General features: G+C 37.7%; 1 protein-coding gene across 1 annotated transcript in view; it reads left to right on the plus strand.

The window, feature by feature from the left end:
* KLHL30 (kelch like family member 30) overlaps positions 1-20,945 on the plus strand; it is a 252,902-nt gene that overhangs the window by 112,314 nt on the left and 119,643 nt on the right. The window contains exon 3 of the mRNA XM_044070094.1: positions 20,495-20,669. Coding sequence (XP_043926029.1) covers positions 20,495-20,669 — 175 coding nt within the window. The remainder of the gene's footprint in view (positions 1-20,494; positions 20,670-20,945) is intronic.

Raw genomic sequence — 20,945 nt, forward strand, 5'->3', positions numbered from 1 at the left:
ACTGTTAAAAGATTTCTTATAGGTACAGCTCCCTAGATTCAGCAGGCATTTTCCTTCCAAGCACTGGTCCTTTCCTGCATCTAGTAAACAGGGCCAGCCTAGGCCCTGTGGAAACAGAACTCTAAGACAGCAGTCCCAGGGGTTGCAGAGATCTAAGCAGTGGACTACCTCCACTTCAAAACCAGGGAGTTCTAAGCCACCCCATTATGGTAAGAACCTACAATGACTTCCCCTCCTGACCTTGCCTCTGCCCACTATTACATACCCCTAGGAGGAAAACTCTCCTTTCACTCAAGCACCTGGGCCACCATTACCAAGGACCAATGGGTTCTGAACATTGTCTCTCAGGGGTACAAATTCTCCTTCCACGCCCTTTCAACCCAAAAGGGTTCCCAGATCTACCACCAAATCAGTGGCAGAGGTTCAAAAGCAAATCTATACCCTGCTCTCCTTGGGAGCAGTACAACACATTCCTGCAGAGCACATAGGCCAAGGCTTCTACTCCAGACTTTTCTGGTACCAAGAAAAGAGGGCACCTGGCACCCCATCCTCAATCTATCTATTCTAAACACCTTCCTGGTGATCCCAAAATTCAAAATGCTCACCCTCCAGCAGCTGCTACCCATATTATCCAAGGACGCTTGGCTAGCCACCCTGGACCTAAAAGAGGCCTACTTCCACATCCCCATCAGGGAGTTCTGCAGAAAATATCTTCACTTCAGGACAAGATCTCAACACTTTCAGTTCTCTGCACTGTCCTTTGGCTTATCTACTGCTCCCAGAGTGTTCCCAAAATACCTGGCTTCATCCATTGCTTTTTGCAGACAAAGAAATATTCAAATTTACCCCTACTTAGATGACTGCCTTATTCAGGCAGACAGCCAGGAAAAGCTGCTCAAAGACCTGGCCTTTGTAAAGGGCCTACTAACTTCATTATGGTGCACAAACAGTGAAAAGAAATCCAAACAGGTATACTCCAAAAGGATAATCTTCCTGGGAGCAAGTCTGGACATAGCATCCCAGATGGCATGCCTAACACCAGAGAAACAAAGTTTCCTATCAGCTTACTTCTCTCAACTGGCCACCAGGCCCCAGCTTACTGCAAGGAAATTCCTGCAAGCCCTGGGGTTCATGGCATTTTGCATACTCCTTATTCCATATGCCAGACTGCATATGAGGAAACTTCAATGGTACCTAAAGAGACTTTTGTGTCAATGCTGTCAAGATCTAGAAACTCCTTTACCTATTATTCCTTGCTTGAGGAAGGAATTTCTTTGGTAGGCAACACCCTGCTCCCACAACAAGGGACTGCACTTCTCCCAACACCCTGCTGCCCAGACCCTCACCATAGATGCATCAGGCTACTCTTGGGGTGCACTCCTGGATGGCAGGTGCATACAGAGCCTATGGAACCCCCAGCAACTCCCTCTACACATCAATCAAAAAGAGATGATGGCCGTGCAGCAGGCCTTGATAGCTTTCAAACCCCTTCTCTCTCCAGGGGTTCTCCTGATCAAAACAGACAACACCACAGTGATGTGGTACATCAACAAGCAGGGAGGAACTCACTCCTACCTGCTGTGCAGGCTGGCCATTACTGTTTGGTTTACAGCCTCTTCCATGCAACAACACCCATTAGCACAATACCTGCCAGGCTCTCTCAACTCCCTGGTGGACCAATTAAGCAGAAAACTTTTGGACCCCCATGAGTGGCACCTCAACAGAAACACCTTCTTACTAATAACTCAGAAATGGGGAACCCCAGAGGTCGACCTCTTTGCCTCTCACACCAACCATCAGCTCAGCAAATTCTGCACCAGGGAGCATCATTGCATGGCATGGAAGGTGGATGCCCTATCCTTTCCTTGGGTAAACCTCTCGGTCTATGCCTTTCCTCCCCTACCTCTCATTCCCAAGGTACTGATCAAAATTAGGGAAGAAAAACCAAGGACCATTCTCATAGCTCCAGAATAGCCCAGATAGCACTGGTATCCCTTGCTGCACAGCCTGTTCCCACTGCCCCCATGGAATCTTCCTCAGATTCCCAACCTCCTGACCCAGAGGGAAGGGGAATTCATGCAGCCCCAATTGCAGACACTCATTTTGGTAGCTTGGCACTGACCAATCTGCCATCCTCAGTAAACACGTTCTGGATGTTATCCAAGAGGCCAGATGCTCTAGCACCAGAAAGTCTTATGTAGAAAAATGGAAAAGGTTCTGCACCTGGATCCAGGCTAAGGGGCCAATATGGCACAGCCCTCCATCCCTCTCATCCTTGATTACTTAGCTGACCTACTACACAGTGGTCTCTCTTTCTCCTCTATTAAAATTCATACCTCTGCTATTTCAGCTCATTTTCCCACTGAGCAGCCTCTTTTTACACACCCTGTGATCAAACTGTTCCGCATTGGGGCTAACAACTTGAGGTCTCCCAGAAAGGGCACCAACACCAGCTTGGGACCTTAATTTTGTCTTGGAAAAGCTCACCCTGCCTCTTTTCGAACCAGCTTCTTCTGCAGAACTAAAATTTCTCTCCTGGAAGATAGCTTTCCTCCTGGCCATCACTTCAGCCAGAAGAGTCTTTGAGCTGCAAGCACTCATGGCAGTGGAACCCGTCATCATCTTTCATGCGGATAGGATATCCTTCAGAACTAATCCATCCTTCATGCCCAAGGTGGTGTCCAGTGTGGCCCTCAACCAATACATCCATTTGCCCACCTTCTTTTCTAACCTTCAAAACAAGGGGGAAAGGATTATGTACTCTCTAGATGTGCACAGACAGCTCATATACTATCTGGACAGGACTAAACCCTTCAGAAAATCTGATCAACTGCTGGTTAGCTTTGCTTTAGGGGCAGAGGGCAAACCCATCACCAAGCAAACCATTTCCAAATGGATAGCACACTGCATCCATTTCTGCTACAAACAACATGGCAAGCCTACCCCAAGGGGGTTAGGACACACTCCACTAGAGCAGCCTCCACCTCTGCAGCTTTCCTCAGAGGAGTTCCCACCAGGGACATCCTGGAGGCTGCCACCTGGACATCTGTTCACACCTTTACCAAACATTACCACCTGCCTCTCTTTTCCAAATCCAGGGCAGGTTTTACCTCTGCAGTCTTGCAGGGCATGTTAGTCAGCCCCTAGCTTCCTTGACTGCCTCCACCCATTTCCTCAGCTTTGGGAATCTACCCAAATGTGATGACTGGAACAGTGAAACATGAAGAACATAGTACAGTTGTGTACACTTACCATAAATGTAGATGTTTGAGTGTCTTCACTGTTGCAGTCCTGGTTCCCTTCCCTCCTTCCCCCTTTTTTATTTCTGTTACCTTTCTTCCTTGTTGTTCTCCTATCCTTACAAGGGACATATTGGTATTTATTTTCCACTGGTGGGGTTCTGCCACCAGAGCCTGGCCTCCTATTTTGGGGGATCCTGACTGGTTAGGTCAAGAAAAACTGATGTAATGGCATTGGCTGCCTTCCTTTATACTACTGACGACCTGACATCAGTCTTCAAGCAACAGCAACTGATGCAGAAATACAAAGTCTCTGGTATTTAGGCTGGCCAAGGGCTACCCTGGCAGGGATAACCCAAATGTGATGACTGCAACAGTGAAGACAATTGAACGTCTACATTTATGGTAGATGTGTACACAACTGTACTTTCTGTATATCCTAGAAAGTTATGCATATCACTAACTAGCTATTAACTTGCAAAATATATTGTTTATTGCAATTGAAAGTAACATCTTGTCACCATGCAGGTTGTAAGCACCTGTGAAGTAACAAGTGGTTTTGGTCTGATTGACATTTCATGAATGATGGTACATTTTTAGATGTATAAAATGTGAAGTCTCCTTGGCCCTTTTGTTGCTGCCTTTATTGCAACAGATGCAGTGTGCCCTATAAAGCATACAAGGGACATGTGGCTGGTGATTCATATGTAGCAGGAGCAGGACCTATGCCCATCGTATGCAAGTCTTCTTTATATCCACAATATTGAAGATAAACAGCTTAAATTAATTTGTTTTTGCTGTAAACTTGGTCAGGTTTAAACATGGAAAGTTAATTTCCTTGATGTTCAACTCCAAGACTGCATTTCCTGTTTGAAATAATTGCCACTGAACTTTCTATCCACATGCCAGCGGTGATTCATTGGGTGTGAGCCTTTAACTTTTCTCTATGGTTGTGCAACTATGGAGTTGGTATATATAAATAAAGGGTGGAACACCCTTTATATGTGTGAACAGGGGGCTTGTTGATTCTAATAAATGCTTTTCTTGGATTTAGTGTCAACATAAAGGTTTGATAAATTTGTTTCATCTCGGTGATACATCAGGGTCTTTGGACTCAAAAAAAAAACATAGATGAACTGGATTTTTCATTCAGCTGTTGTCATAATTCAGTCTTACATTTTCCTCCCCTTGACCCACTGTGCACTTTATAAGTTCTTCTGCATGGTTGTGCATCTATGTGCTACCTTGGTGGAGCCTTTTAATCTTACCTTCCCTGCTCACCTGCTTCCTGAATGCTGGCAATTAGCACACGTTATTAAGGCCATGAACTGTTAATGAGCTGTTTTCTGTAGTCTAGAGTTGATTGCTTCAGCCTCCATTTACCTTATTCATAACTTTGACTAAGTCACTTAATCAGACAGTGCTCCCAGGTAGCCCTTGAAAAGGGGCAGTTGTGTCCAGTGGGCTTACCCAGTTAGCAAACAAATAAAAATAAAAAGGAAAGAATAGCAGCAGCATTGGAAATTAGGGGGGTGACATTAAGGCAGAGGAGGACACAGCAGAATGAATAAAACAGAGAATATATATTTTTAGTTATGCCACACGAAGGAAACAAACAAGAACAGGATAAGGTCAGATTGACTGAGGAACAAATGAATTACAAAGAAAACAAGACTGCAAGCAGATGCTCCTAATGCTTTGTTTACATCTCTCTTCATGTTGGGATGGGAGATGGTATCAGGCTGGAAAGGACCAGATGGCTCACCAAATCTAGGAGAGTGGAATAGGGACCATCTAGACTGAAGAAAGCCAAAGCACAGGGAATAAATGGTGTAACCCAGAATTCCCACAAAATTAGATGTAGTCTTGATGGAATCTCTAATAGAAGTCTTCAGTCCGTGGACCTATAGCCAGCCTTAGGCATAGGCCAACTAGGCGGCCACCTAGGGCGCCGGTCTAGCAGGGGTGCTTTTCCAGTATTGATTTGGTATAGGTAGACCATGATGGGGCACCAGGTAGTGTGGTGGGGGGCGCCATGGAGCCCTTTTGCCTAGGGCACCAGTTGACCTGGGGCTGTTCCTGCGTGGACCACTGTAAGAATGTGTAGTGCCACTGCATGAACAGCTATAGTGAAACAAATCCCAGGAATTACAAGGCAGTAAGCTAGAGAGAGAGGTAATGTTGTCTCTACAATGTAACGCATCTTTAGCCTAGCTTTTGACTCAGGATTACTCAGCAGATTGTCTGGGCTGGGATGGATGGCAAGATGGATAAAACATTAGCTACAGGAAGGGACACAGAGGGTGGTGTAATGGAGGCTGATTATAAAAGTAAGGAGAATAATTAGAAGAGCGACCCAAGGGTCAGTACTGAGGCTACGTTTGTCAGCATATTTATCTCATATATAACAAAGACCATCAAACATAGAGCCATCCTTTTTTTACAGACCATCCTAAGATAGAAACAGTGACAGCAGATGGAGTGAACAGCCTCACAAAGCATTTAAAGAAATTATTGAATTAGGTTGACAGATGGAAGCAAGGTTTAATGCTGACAAATGCAGATTAATGGAAGATAGTGTATATATTCTTGGGGGCATCAGTCAAAGAAATCGACCTGAAAAAGACCAAGTTGTCACCATAATGGTCCCAATAAATCACCAGGCAGAGAGTTAAAGGACAGCTACCAAGTCAAGAAAATATTGGAAAACATCCTTAGAGGAACAAATTCTGGTGACAAGGATATGACTCTCTCATTCTATGGGTCAGGACGCAGCTAAAGTACTGTGTACAGTTCTGAAGGCATGTAGAAATAATGATATTGTAGTACTAGAAATGGTCCAGAGAGATGTAATAAGAGTCATTACAGTGAACTGACATGCAAAATTGCAAAGGAGGTTAGGGACTATAAGCTAAAAGAACTGAAATAACTCCATACATTTGCCTGTATCAGAAACTGATTATTTAGCAGAACACAGAGACTCAGCAGAGGGAACATGCTGCTGGACAGAGCACACACAGCCATTAGAGTACCACAGGGCTCTTGGTTGATCCTTCTGATGTTTCTGTTTTCTTTTCAGGATTAAAAGTATGCAGCCACCTGCAGATGAAAAGCAGCAGCTTAATACAAGATATAATAACTTGTTGGTTCCACCCCATATTCTGACATCTGTCTCAGGTTCAATGTAAAGAAGTTACAGCTGTGTGTAAGGTATTTACCACAGCAATATATATTCATAGAGGAACCACTGGCACTGTAACAATACATTATAGCATACAGGCTTACATACCTTATGTGGTCTTCTTTTCTGATGCATGTTTTCAGCCATATGGAGGGCTACACTGGTCAAGTGGCACTGTTTCATGGATCCCTGGTTGCTATTTAAGGCAATTGTATATAGCGAGCATTGCTAAGGGCCTTCTTCTGTTCTCTTTAATGAGCTCCTCCTGGTCCTCATAAAAAAGCATGATTGCAGTAAGCCATTGTCCTTAGTGTAAGAAACGTATTATTTTATAAAACAAAAACATTATTATGTCATAATAATAAACCGTTAACTTAGAACTATGTGAAACTTTATTTAGAGGGCTATAGTGAGGGTAGCTTTATTGTTACAATGACCTGTCTTTGAAGATCTGTTGTAATGTTAAGTACATTATACTTAGCAGTACTATCCTCTGTTGTAAAGGTCGCTGTAAAAGTAAATAACATTTGGGTAGACTACAAAGCAGTCCTTGGAATATCCTGGGACGTGGACAGTTGCAAGATCCCTGAAAGCACTGCCATGCTAAAACTGGTCCTACCAGTGGACTTTCTTTTCAGTTTGTAACAGTGTGAAGATATGTATAGTAGTCTCTAGTGCACCTTTTAAAATATGTAATGCAGAAACATTTCTGAAATATGCTGCTAATATAGCTGTTGCCATGGACTGTGCTGTTACTGTGCCTTGCAGAGGTTTCTTATAGTAAAAGGCAAAACAGTCAATCTGCCATTTATGTGTTGGCTGGTAGGCTTTTTTACTCTTTCTTGAATTAAATAAAAAGCCAGTGATTTTTTCTGATTTCATCAGTACTGCCACTGCAGTATCTGTGTTCTCTGTGCACATCCTGCAAATGCAGATGCCTTCCTTCATTCTGGTAGTTGGAAAGAGATTGGCAGTTGTACAGATTAATTGGGAATCATTGCTGCTTTATTTGATAGGAATGATAGATTTGTCTTCAATGATACCCTTTCACTGTGAAATACCACATAAGGGGATTTACACATGAAAGTTTGTATTTCCAAAATCTACTGACCAGATTAACATCAAGAAAAAGTGTTTTCCATGAAAGGTATTTAATTACACTGTCACTACTCTTTCAAAGAGCAGTAAAGTTAGTGTCTCCAAAATAAAATTAAAATCCTAAGGAGATAAGAGTGTCCCTTTTTTTATCTTAAGTTAAGAACTCCTTTAAGAAAGGCCTTAACTTATGGTTAGTTTACAATCTATTTTTAAGTTTAAACAAATAAAAAAACTATATGCATTGTATTTATGTCTTGAAGTATGATATGTTTGTGTGCACTTATATGATTTGATGATGGTGCAGTGGTGCAGCAGTAGCATTGTCACCTCACAGCAAGAGGTTCTCTGGTTCGATTCTCAGCTGGAGTGCCTTCTGTGTGGAGTCTTTATGTCCTCCCTGCGTTCGTGTGAGTTTTCTCCGGGTACTCCGGTTTCCTCCCACATTACAAAGACATGCATCTGGAGTGCTTCTCCCCAGCCTCCACTGAAAATCGGCTTTGTTCCAAGTTGGACTTTCCCAGTAAACAAATGTTAAATAAATAAATATAAATGATTTACGTAATTGATTGGCCCAGAATCTAATGTAAGATAATGGATTTAGACAAGGAAACAGTGTCTGTGAAAAGGATGAATTTGTAACTTTTGCTCACCACAGTTATTCTTTCTTAATCTTTTGAAGAAAAGGCATCATTTTGTCAAGTGGATATGTGGACTGGTTCCTTAAATTATCGAGGCATCATTGAGTCTTTACTATATGAAGTCTTACATGAAAGAAGAGGCACATATAAGAAGACATTTACTCCAGAGTTCATTGAAAGTGCCTTGTTGTAATAGCTTGTTCATTTAACTGTATAAGTGAACTGGTCTTTCTTTGACCAATCCAAATATAGAGACTTTGTAGATTAAAAAAAATGAGCTTTATTTAAATATGATAATTTCCCCGTTGCTAATTAGAAAATTACGTAAATTACACATTTATTTACACTCCTTCTACCCCGACTAAATTATCATAAATACAGGTTGTAAATAAATATTAAAATCTACCCAAAAAGACAGTTTTATAAATATCTCCCTATTCTTGAAATATTGTAAAATTTCTTAAAACACTTAAAATTGTTCATTTTATTCATATACATTAAAATATATAAATACTTAAATACAATCCTGTAAACAGTATAACTAAAATTTAATCAAATATGCCATCTTGTGGAATAGTATCATCAATGCATCTCAGCAGGGAAATTGTAGAAATAAACTAAAATAAAAATAAGAATAATGCAAAATAAAGTATAAGGTTAACCCTTAAGAAATTATGACAATTAAAATGACTTTGTAAATTTTCAAAATAATGTGTCAATGGGAAATCTTATTAATGAAATATCTTAAAACCGAAACATTTATTTTTTATTCAGAGTCTTGTAGGTCTTAATTTTAAGACAGGGGCCAAGGAAATATTTTCATTTAATCCATGTGGTCTACTGGCTTCTAAAATCAATTGCCAATAGACTTCCCTATATTCTATTTTGATCTCCCATGCCCCCACCCCCAGAGTACTGCACCACTACCTCCAAAACAAAGAAAGTAAAATAGCTTGGGTGCAACTTAAAAGCTTAAAAGCTTGGGTGTTTATAAAGTGTGGTTTTACTTCCTTATTCTAAATCTCATATAATTATTTTTTTTAGTTTGTGTGTCATCTTCCCTATGTAAAACGCATCACATTTTTTGCACTGGGCTAGATACACCACTCCTATACTATTGCAACTTGAGTAAAATACAGCTTCAATGTATTTATCCCTTGCCGCAATAAATACTGACTCACTATTCATTGTAAAGGGGCACTGTGCACAAACCCCACACTTATATGTGCCAACCTTCCTATTCCCCCATTCTGTGGAATTATTGTGTTCATCTTAAGGGCTAACCTTATACTTTGCTTTATTCTTATGTTATTTTAGTTTACTTCTACAATTTTCCTGCTGATATTTGGCTAAAAAAATGCATTCTTGATATTATTCCACAAGATGGCATAGCTGATTAATTTTATGTTAACAGTTTACAGGATTATATTTAAGTATTTATATGTTTTTATGTATATGAATAAAGTAAACAATTTTAATTTTTTTAAGAAATTTTACAACATTTTGAAAATAGGGATATAGTTGTAAAACTGTCTTTTCAGGTAGATTTTAATATTTATTTGCAAACTGTAGTTGTGATAATTTAGTTGGGGTAGAGGGCATGTAAATGAATGTATAATTCAAGTAATTTTCTAATTAGTAACAAGTGGAATTGAGGTATTTAAATAAAGCTCATTTTTTAGAATCTATGAAGTCTCTGTATTTGGATTACAACTCCCTTCGACTCTGGTGCTTCCTAGTGCCCTATTGGCATGGTTATTTGTTGCATTTTGTGTAGGGGGGGGCTATTTTCCTCTTTGATTTATTGATTTATTTATTTATTTTGGCTGTATTCTTTCGATTCTAGGTCTTAAAATGAATTTTATAACTCACAGTAAACACAGTTAATATTAAGTTTGTTATGTTTTGCAAACCACTTATTATATCTCAGCAACTACTAAAGTTACGCATACATTGTCAGCAGCATTTTGTTAGTTAGAATGCAGAGACCTAAATCATATTTAAGTATTGGTTTTACCATAGTGTTATATAAGGGTACCATGACAATTGTGTGTCTTGATATTATTTTCCTGAATATTAATCTCATTGTAAAATAACATTTTCTTACAGAAATATTTATGTATCGGTCAAAATGTAATGCATTTTTCATCACTGTGCCAACGTCTTTTTGTTCTTTCACCATAATTAATATGTTCCCATTTATTTCATATGGATACTGGTTATTATCAGCTCCAAAAAATGTAATGCAGTACATTTATTTGTATTAAAACTGCTACTATTCTACTCTGCCCATCTTTGCAACTCACCCAAGTAGGCCTGCAATGTATTGTATGATGCTCCTTAATTGCTGTAACAACACTTCCTATTTTTGTCATCAGAAAATTTCTGAATTCAACACTTTTCCACAGTTGGCATAGTATTCAAAAAGATGTTAAGCAACACCAGGCCTAGCACAGTACCCTGTGGGATTTTCCTATCTCTCTTACAGTATTTAAACATTCCTTCTCTAATTCTGACACATGACTGTCCAGTACCACAGTCATTACTGTGTAAACCCTTTTTTAGTTACAGAAGTTTATTATTTAGACTTCTTGCATTGGATAATAAAAAAATCAATTTTGTATGCCCCTACCCTTTTTCTTTTTATAATTTGATTAGGGCAGTTTCTAAATAAAAATAATATTTCTTCCAAATAATGAGCCTACAATTTTATTCCCAGCATGGTTCAAGGCTTTCCTATTCCTTGCAATTTAACTTCTGTACTTCATATTTTCTCAAAGAAAAATAGGATTGTGCCCACTTGCCAGTGTCATCCATCTTGTCCTGCTGTTTATAGTACTTGCCTTTTTCATCTCTAAAATTGTATATTTGGATGCTGGAAATATATCTGTGAATGCTATGTTTGAGTTCTTTTCCTTGCAAGACAACAATATTGCTGTTATTTCTTCTTCTATCTTTTCTATAGAGTGATCCTTAACATTATTACCTGCTGCTTTTATTTCTGATTTTGAACTATTTAATAGTTTCTAAATGGTTTTCTTTCTGACATACATGTTGTCTCCCCTTATTCAAGTACTGTAATACAGTCTTTGTTTACTCTCAGTATAATGTTAGTTGCACCTTTCAGCATAGAATCTCCTATAATGAAAAGTTTCCCATCATTTTCTTTCTTTGCTTTATCTATTTATCTTCTCTTTTTGGTGTTGATCACTAATTTATATTAGTATCCATATTAATATCTGGGCATCCTCTGTCAAGGGGTTTGCATTTGCTGACCCATTCAGACTATCCCAGTGAGCAAATGTAAATAATATTCATTGTTTTGATCCACCACTTCATTTACAAGACCATCTTTTGTTTGTTCTATAGTAATAATTTCCTTATAGTTTATCTTTTGATTGCATTGTAATGTACTGGGGTCCTAACCCGTAACGAGTGGTGTCTTTGAAATCTCACTAATTGTGTCCTCATTCCTCAAGTAATCTTACGGTAGTAAATTATGCTCTATACTCGTCTCAAATTTGTTTCAATCATATCTCAGTATCATGTAATCAAAATCAAACTGAAAACGTATTAATCTGTATACTTACTTTTTTACTAGTACTCAGAAGCTTTCACCTCCATTTTCTAATATAACGTTTTACATGTCCTACATTGTTTTAAAAAAATTCACTCAGTTAGACGTTTGAAACAGAATTCATCCATTATTTCCATCCTTTCCTACTTTTCATATGTGCCTTTCAAATTTAGTGTGCAAATGTATTTAAATGATAGTGCCCAGGTTCTATGTTAAGTACTGCTGCTTTAGGTTTAATTTCATTTCAACCTTATTAATTTTTCCAAGGCTATGTTACAGAAATCACCTTAATGTTAATCTGAAAGTGATTTTTCACAGTCTGTTTTTTACTCACTTCCAAGTTCTGGTACTGACTACCTTTCTCCAATTAGGACTGTGTATTACTAATCTTTTCCAGATGAATAATTAAGTATCCTTAACACACCGAACCAGATATAATTCTGTTAAAGTACCAGTATCCCCTTTAGATCACACCTACGGTGTTTTGATATTAGTTTTTTGATGGTTTTATTTAAGGTTACTTTTTGTAATGCAGTTTCAACAAATATTAAACTGTAGATTTATTTATTTGAACTTATTTATCAGGAAACTCCAGCTGGATAAGGAGCCCCTTTTCTATAGATGACTAGAGAAAAAAGCTCCACAAACAGCATACAATACATAAAATATCAGGATGATATAAAGTAGTAAAATTGTTAGAAAATCAATCAAAACATTTCATTTTAAATGCAAGATATGTACATACATTAATGATATTGACACAAGAAAAAGCAAATGTATTTTAAATCCTTGAATTACCACTTAGACGAACGACTATTCATTGAGATGACATTGCCGAATTCTCACTATATCAAGTGATGACCTCAACAAATTACACATTATCAAAAATCATGTTCGGCCAGTAGCACACACAACACCATGACCCGGAAGTCTAAAATGTGTTAGAGAGTAAGTAAAATACTGTGATGTAAAATACAGGATCCCATTTAATGCATCAAACTCCCATACTTGAACAACAGTGCTAAAAATATGACATGGTAATAAACTGAAATATAAAGTGTATGATAAAGGTGATATGCAAACCCATGTCTCAAGAAGAATTGATGCAGTAGGCAATACAGACAGATTGCACTTTATGAAGCATGGTTACTGCTTTTAGAAAATAGGAGTCCTTATTGTCAATAACATCCTTCACTCATTTATGTCTTTCAATTAATCTTTACTTTTTAGGGGAAGATGGACACCCAGTCAACAACTGCAAACAGAGCTTATCAACTATAACAGATGGAATGTTAGCTATTTGTCTTCCCAGCATAAGTGTTATCCATTGATACCAGGTTTCAACAGAATTCTATTTTCATGGAAGAAAAAGATAATTCAAACAGGAAGTATTCCAGAATTTAATTGGAAATGGTGGAGAGAATCTTGCTGTTAATAATAGTATCCTTCAGGAAATCACCCACCCCTGGTAACTATCATATTGACAATACACCTCTTAGAGGTGACCCAGTAGTCAGGATCTTAGGGACACACATAGACAGTAATCTAGCCTTTAACCATCACGTGTTGACAGTACTGAGGAAACCATTCTATCTTGCACAACTTGTAAACAAAGGTATGGCATCTAGGTCCAAGGAAGTTATTGTTCCACAGTATTTGGCATTCATCAAAACTATCATCAAGTACAATGCCCCCTTTAGTATGTACCTAACCAGGCATATCCAGCAACTGGAACGTCCATAGAGGTTTCTCACTCAAAGAATACATAGCGTAGGTAGCATATCCTATGCAGACTGCATCAAGTCCCTATCCCTGTATTCTGTTTCCTTCAGGCTGTTGAAAGTAGATCTATACCTGGCATACAGGGCATTGTCCGACCCCACTTTGATGGACCTCCTGCACATTCACAAAATAAACAGCACCAGAATTACCCATTCTACAGACTTAAATGTTGCCTGTGATATAAATAAGACCTGCTAGAAATATAGGTATGTATCCCAGAGACTACCCTGTCTCTGGAATAGGCTCCCCATCCATGTGAAGCAGATTTCCTCCCTAACCCAATTCAAGTGTAACTTGGACAATTGGATGGGGAATAGGAAATTCATCCCTGGTTTGGCACCTATGCCTCTAATGGACACAGGCAACCCCTATTTATAAATGTTTTCTCCCAAGCCCCTGCTTACACTTATCAAGGGTACCAAAACTTGTCAGAGATTTGAGATACATGGCTAGCCTTAAAAATGCCTTTGTGGTCATTAGACTACAAATCACCTATGAACCTATGTTCCTGCAGTTCTAGTGCTAAGTTTATGAGACTGACCTAACACACACTACTCTTCGTAAAATAAGCAAGTCCCTACCCTCAGATGGAAAACGAATGCTTATATCATTGAATGCTGCTCTAACTTCATCCTCTAAAAAGGATAATGCTACTAATTTTTTAACAGGTAAATGGAAGGTAGAGGATTTGCCGTACAACATAGATATCCTAAAGGATTGCACCTTTGTCCAGATACTCTTCCTGAAGTGAGAAAGACAATATGCACTCTCCTCCATCTATGTTAGTTTGAACATTCTTAATAGCAGCCATTTCAAGGTCAGTTAAAACATACTTGATATTAGATGTCAGATGGCACTTTGCTAATAAATAAAAGATATACTGCCACATATAATTGTATGCTTTCAATGATTTCCTACTCATTAGACAATACACTAATGGCACGGTGTTACTATTTTCACAGTAAGTTATATAACCATATACAGCGTATAACTGCCTGCAGATACTGCGTTTTGTTAAAAAGTGCCATCCATTAACCAAATGTCAGCTTGTGCTTAACTCTTTCAGATTGTCAATAGTGGAAAACACTAATTCTTGTGTCCCTGTCGAAGAATCACACATACACTTTTGTATAAATGCACCCATTTTTAAAGGATACTCCTCAGTAGATATACTTAGGAGTACATCTGAAGAATATTAGTCAATGGACATTTCTTTCTGACCCTGTTCTTCTGTTGTAGCATAGTTTTCATGTAGTCAAAGACACTGTGCTTTCTAGAGATTTACTAGCAACTATGTCATCAACCACTAAACATGGAGTGTCTCGAGACATAGCAGCTCTCTATTTTAGTTCAGCACATACTTTATATCTTTCCACTTTAGTAGAGTCTGGAACCTGCTGATGTTCCACCAGTTTAACTAACTTCACTGTTTATACTAGACACAGTAATTGCCATACCTTTACATCTCTCCCTTGATTTTAGTCTACAGTTCCAGTGATAGATTTTTCCAAGTGATATATGTAGCCATCCATGTTTAAGATTTCTTTACCTCATTGTGATTTTTGTACTTTCATATACCCCCCCAAAGGAGCTGGCTGTGAGCCTTTCTACTTGCCATATTAGCAAAGACCATTTTGCTGAATGCATGCTGTTACTACTGTGTATATCTATGCTTATTCTTGTAAAGCATGTGTGATTCATAATACTAGTTCCTGGCTGACTGTGATTTTCAATGTCTAATTCAATGAGGTTATCACTGGATGTAGTGAGAATTTGACAATGTCATCCCAATGAATAGTGTTTCTGCAAAATGGTAATTCAGTGTTTTAAAATAGATCAAAAAAAGCTTGCATGTACAAATGCCTGGTTTGCACTTATTTACTGTCGATGAGTAATCATGTAATAGTGAACAGTTTCCTTTCTGGCCTTCTCTGCCAGTTACACTTCTTATTCAACAATGCTTTCATATCATTGTAAGGTCATGCCCACTCTACATTAATGGCAGCTCACTAAGGGCAATATATTTAACTCCCCTAGGGAGTTTGCAATAATTCCTCACTTTCTGGGACCAAGGATGTTCAAATAAAGTATCATGTCCCCTTCCTGTGTGGTCAACTAGACTAGTACTAAGCAAAATACAAGACAAATTAAAATAACATATGGCAGCTTTCAGCCCTTAACTTAGAATCAGCTCCGTGCAACACTGTGATTTTCTCTGCCTCTGTCTTTCTGTCTCTCTCTCTCTCTCTCTCTCTCTCTCTCAGAATGTCTGTTTCAAAGTGAAGGAAAGCTGTCAATCAGTAAAGGCAGTGTATTTAACTCCTTTTTAGAGGGGGTATAGTAATTCCTACCTGTCAGGGACATAGATGCTCAAAATTAAGATATAATTTCCACCCCCACAAGTGCATGACTACACTGTGTTTATGATTTCATGCAAATCAAAGAAGAAAGTATTTCAAAAACCACGACAATAGATCCAGTATCAGTAATTTATTGCACACAAGTTGCAATCCCTAGCGCCTCGGCCTTCGCCTTCCAGGGGAATACAATCAACTAACATTCAGACATCTTTTATATATCCACCAATAAAATAATTCAATTATACAATTATCAATAATATAATTATACAATTCATTATAAAAAAACTTTCCAGTTGCATTCTAAATTCATACCTCTAGGTGTCATAGTATCATACTTTAGTATAAAAACTGTTTCTTTATACAATAGTGTAGATTTTACTTTTTCTAAACATGTATTCATACTTAAACTTTCTAAAACTGTAGCTAACAGATCTTTAGAATCACTATTATGAAACTCTTTAAAATGTACAGCAACAGGACTATCCATTTTTTTATGTTTTATGTCTCTCAAGTGTTCCTGAAGCCGAGTTTTAAAAGCCCTTTTACTCTCACCCACATAAAACATATCACAAGGGAATTTTAATGCATATATAATTTTTTCAGTATTACATGAAAACTGCCCCTTAGGATAAAATCTCTTATTGTTAATACAATCAAATGTTCTATTAACATATTTACAAGAAATACATCTGTTACATGGATATGTACCACATAACTTAACATCTATATGTGCATTTAAATACATCTGTGGAGTAGAGAAGGCTGCATGAACCAGCATATCCTTTAGATTTCTCCCCCTCTTAAAGGAAAAAGTTACTTTTTTTGGAAAGATTGATGCTAAATTCTTATATTTAAACAGTGAAGTCCAGTAATATTTTATCATATCAATAATTTGTGAAGATAACAAATCATAGGTTATCACCATATATATATTTTTTAATTCATCTTTACATGTATCTACAAATATTTTATTATTATACCTTTTTTGTATTCTATTTCTTACTTCATTGGTTTCCTTCATTTTATTTAATAATAACTCTATTTCTTGAGCATCATACCCTCTTTTAATATACAAGCATGCCATTTTTTCTAATTCCTTATTAATTTCATCATTACCATTATTTAGCCTCTTAATTCTCATAAATTCACCATATGGCAATGCACTTATTAAATGAGGTGGATGACAACTACTTCCGTCCAACAAATGTAATTCGTTTTCAAATTTCCGAAAAATTTTAGTTACAATATTTCCATTTGGTCCACCTTCTAAAGTTATATCCAAGAAATTCACTTTGTTACCAACTTGGAAGCCATCAAATTTCAAACCAAATTCATTTTTTTGTATATCATTCATAAATTCATGGGCCTCTTGTTCTCCGCCCTTACAAATGAAAATTAAATCATCTATATAACGAAAATAACTAATAACATTCTTTATATAAAATTCTGTCCTATATAGAAATTCTGTTTCGAAAAGATTCATCATAATATTAGCATACATGGGCGCAAACCCCGCCCCCATAGCAGTACCCTTTATTTGGTGGAATAATTGACCATCAAAACTAAAAAAATTGTTCTTTAAACAAAATTCTATAAGTTCTACAATATATGCTGTCAAAGGACTATCTCCTAAGAGTTTACCTACAGCTCTCAAACCATATCTGTGTTCTATACTCGTGTAAAGACTTTTAACGTCTGCTGTAAGCCAATACATATCCTTTGTCCATCTCAAGGGTAATATTTTTGCTAGTAAATCGAAACTATCTTTTATATATGAAGGCTGTTTAACCACAAAAGGATATAAAAAACTGTGAAGAAACAAACCCATGTTTCGTGTGAAATAATTACATGCCGAAACTATAGGGCGACCTGGAGGTTCATATAAATCTTTATGTATTTTAGGAAGGCAGTAAAATTTTGCTACCTCACATCCTTTTGATGAAAATTTCCTAGTTATGTCATCTTTAACAAAATACCCTAACCTATATCCTTTATTACATAAGTCTTCGAATTTTTTTATAGCTACCTCATAGTGTATCATATCACATTTCTCATATGTCGTTATATCATTCAGGTGTTCCCAACACATCTTAGCATATTGTGTGTGATGCATCAACACAATTTTATTTCCTTTGTCAGCAGGTTTCACTATTATTTGTTTGTTGGCTGCTAGTTCTTTAATTGCTTGCCATTGTTTTTTAGTCATATTGTACTTAATGTTATTCCGTTTCACATCAAACTCATTATAAATAATCTCAGATGCAAAATCAATCATAGCTGAGAAATTTTTAATACCTTCATGCTGAAAAGAAGGCATAAAAGTACTTTTTACCTTTACCTTACTTGTATCTAATCGACAGTATGCATTATTTTCTATGCTATTCTCATTATCAGACGTACAGGAATAAAAACTGTCATCAGAATCTTCTTCAAAACTTAAATCTTTCTCAATAGGTACATTTAAAGAATTATTCTTGTCATTTCCAAAAAAACACATCAAATTCAATTTGCGTATAAAGCGGAAGATGTCACGCTTTAAAAAATGTAACCTAGGCAAGACCGTAGGTATATATTTTAAGCCATAGTTAAGGGCAGAAATAGTAACTTCATCAATTGAATTGCCACTTAAATTTATAACATAACTATGGACATCATTACCACATTTATTTGAAACATTTTCTAACAAATTAGTTTCTTCTAAAGCGTTTATACCTCTGTGCCGCTCCTGAAGCCTCTGAATATTGTCTCTGTCCATTCTCCACATTAAAGGAGCTTCCTCTAAATTCCTCTCTATTATCATATTCTGGACGTTTGTTTCTCCGAAAGGAGTTTTGAAATTGTTGTGGATTCTGTGCCAGAGGTAACACAGGATAGTCATTGTTACCTTCTCCGGCTTCACTGTCCCAATCTGTAGAGACATCAGAGAAAGTATTACGCCCGCCATCTTCTGTACGCCTTCCCTCGTCTGCAAACCTGACGTTCCGACGTCGCTTCTTGTTGTTAATTGGGCGACAGAAAGCCGAGCCTCCTGCATAATCTTTGATGTCACCCTGCAACACTGAGATTTTCTCTGCCTCTGTCTTTCTCTCTCTCTCTCTCTCTCTCTCTCTCAGAATGTCTGTTTCAAAGTGAAGGAAAGCTGTCAATCAGTAAAGGCAGTGTATTTAACTCCTTTTTAGAGGGGGTATAGTAATTCCTACCTGTCAGGGACATAGATGCTCAAAATTAAGATATAATTTCCACCCCCACAAGTGCATGACTACACTGTGTTTATGATTTCATGCAAATCAAAGAAGAAAGTATTTCATACTGAATAATGAGTGTCAGTTTGTTTGGATTTATGGCACTCTAATGAAGCCACTTTGAAGTAAACTAGAATGATCTGAAAAATTACAATACAACTTCTACGCACTGAAAATCTAGAAAAACAGTGTTTTGCAAGGGATTGCTCTTTACGTGCCTCATGTCGGTCTTCTCCCCCCAACCCTTACTTATGTATGCTCACTTCAATATTCTGTATCCATGGAGAAAAGGCAAATGCCTTACACATAAGAAAAAACAGTTCCCATGCTAGCGTACTAATACCCACTAGTTATTTCTCAAAATGGAGGTCAAACTTCATCTCTCAAGTTTTGCTTCACTCAGCTCTTGAGGTGAATTTTTTGACATCCTTTTCTCAAACATTAAACAACTTGGTTATAATTCAAGACCAAGTTATAATCCTTGTATTTTATACAGGTGTTTAGGAGCAAATTAATTCTTTATGTCATGTAATAACTTGCAATATGTTTGCTTCTTTTAAATAAAATACTTCTTCCAGCTTTTCCCAGTTAGGGGTCACCACAGTGGATCACCTGTCTGCTCAGGATTGGCAGTGGAGTTTTTTACAGTGTCAAGTTGCCAGCCCAGCACCCAACCTTCTCCAGAAGGCACACAGGTGCACGCACTCATGCCTAGGGCCAATTTAGAGTGTCCAATCCACCTACAGCATGTCTTTGGGAGGAAACCGGAGCACCCGGAGGAAACCCACACAACCACAGGGAGGACATGCAGAATCCACACAGAAGGCACCCCAGCCAAGAATCGAACCAGAGAACCTCTTGCTGTGAGGCAGCAACATTAACCGCTGCACCACTGTGGCCACCCCACTTCTTAGTACTTCTCTTGTAATAAATTACGTAATTACAGCTTTGTAATCTGGTTTTCATGATAACTTACGATACTGAGCCCAGCAGTGAACCTATGAACTCTTTCTGTCCAGTCACATCCATTAGTCTTGCTCTAATACGTTGTGTACCTCAGCACAGTGGGAGCGCCGATAACTGGCTACCATCCTACAGGAAATGACTGTGTCTAACATTCAGAGATGAAAATAGTGGTGCTAAAATGAATGGGTGGTGTGAAATAAGTATAACACACCTCAGCACATTACAATTACAGAGCTTTAAACGGCTAAAAAGAAAATGTTAACAGCTTTACTAAAGTTATTTAACAAATTCAGCCCAGTTATAAAACTTTGGAACTAGAAACATGGGATAGCTTTCCACCTCTATGGAGGAAAAATGAGAGCTGTTATGTCATGTTTTTTTTTTTTTTCATTTTTAATTTCTGTCATGCAGATGGGAATTGAAACATCCACAGTAAGGAGGTCTGAAACCAGTCTTCACAAGCTTCAGGAGGTGTTGGTTCTAGTGGGGGGGAAAGCATTGGAAGAAGATGATGAAGATGATGAAGAGGAAGAACAGTCAGTACCAGTGATTTCTAGGAATGCTGCTTTTTACAATCCTAAAACCAGTGAGTAGAAAAAAATCTGACATTTAAGGTTGAATAATTAGTTTCTCTAGACTGACTGTCTGTAATAAGAATGATAAGGGATTGTTTCATCCCAGGAGATTTTTAATATTTATAATCAATGAATACAAGCATTGCTTTATGTGTAAGAAAACAGGTTTATTTTCTGCATTAGAAGAATATAGCAGTTATTTGTGAAATCTGGCTAGTGTTCTGTAGCTGTGATATGATCTGGTAAGTAAGAATATGGTTTATGCCCTCAAATCACATTAAATTAAA

This window comes from Protopterus annectens, chromosome 4.part1, assembly GCF_019279795.1.
Source record: "Protopterus annectens isolate FY-2018-M chromosome 4.part1, PAN1.0, whole genome shotgun sequence".
NCBI lineage: Eukaryota > Metazoa > Chordata > Ceratodontiformes > Protopteridae > Protopterus > Protopterus annectens.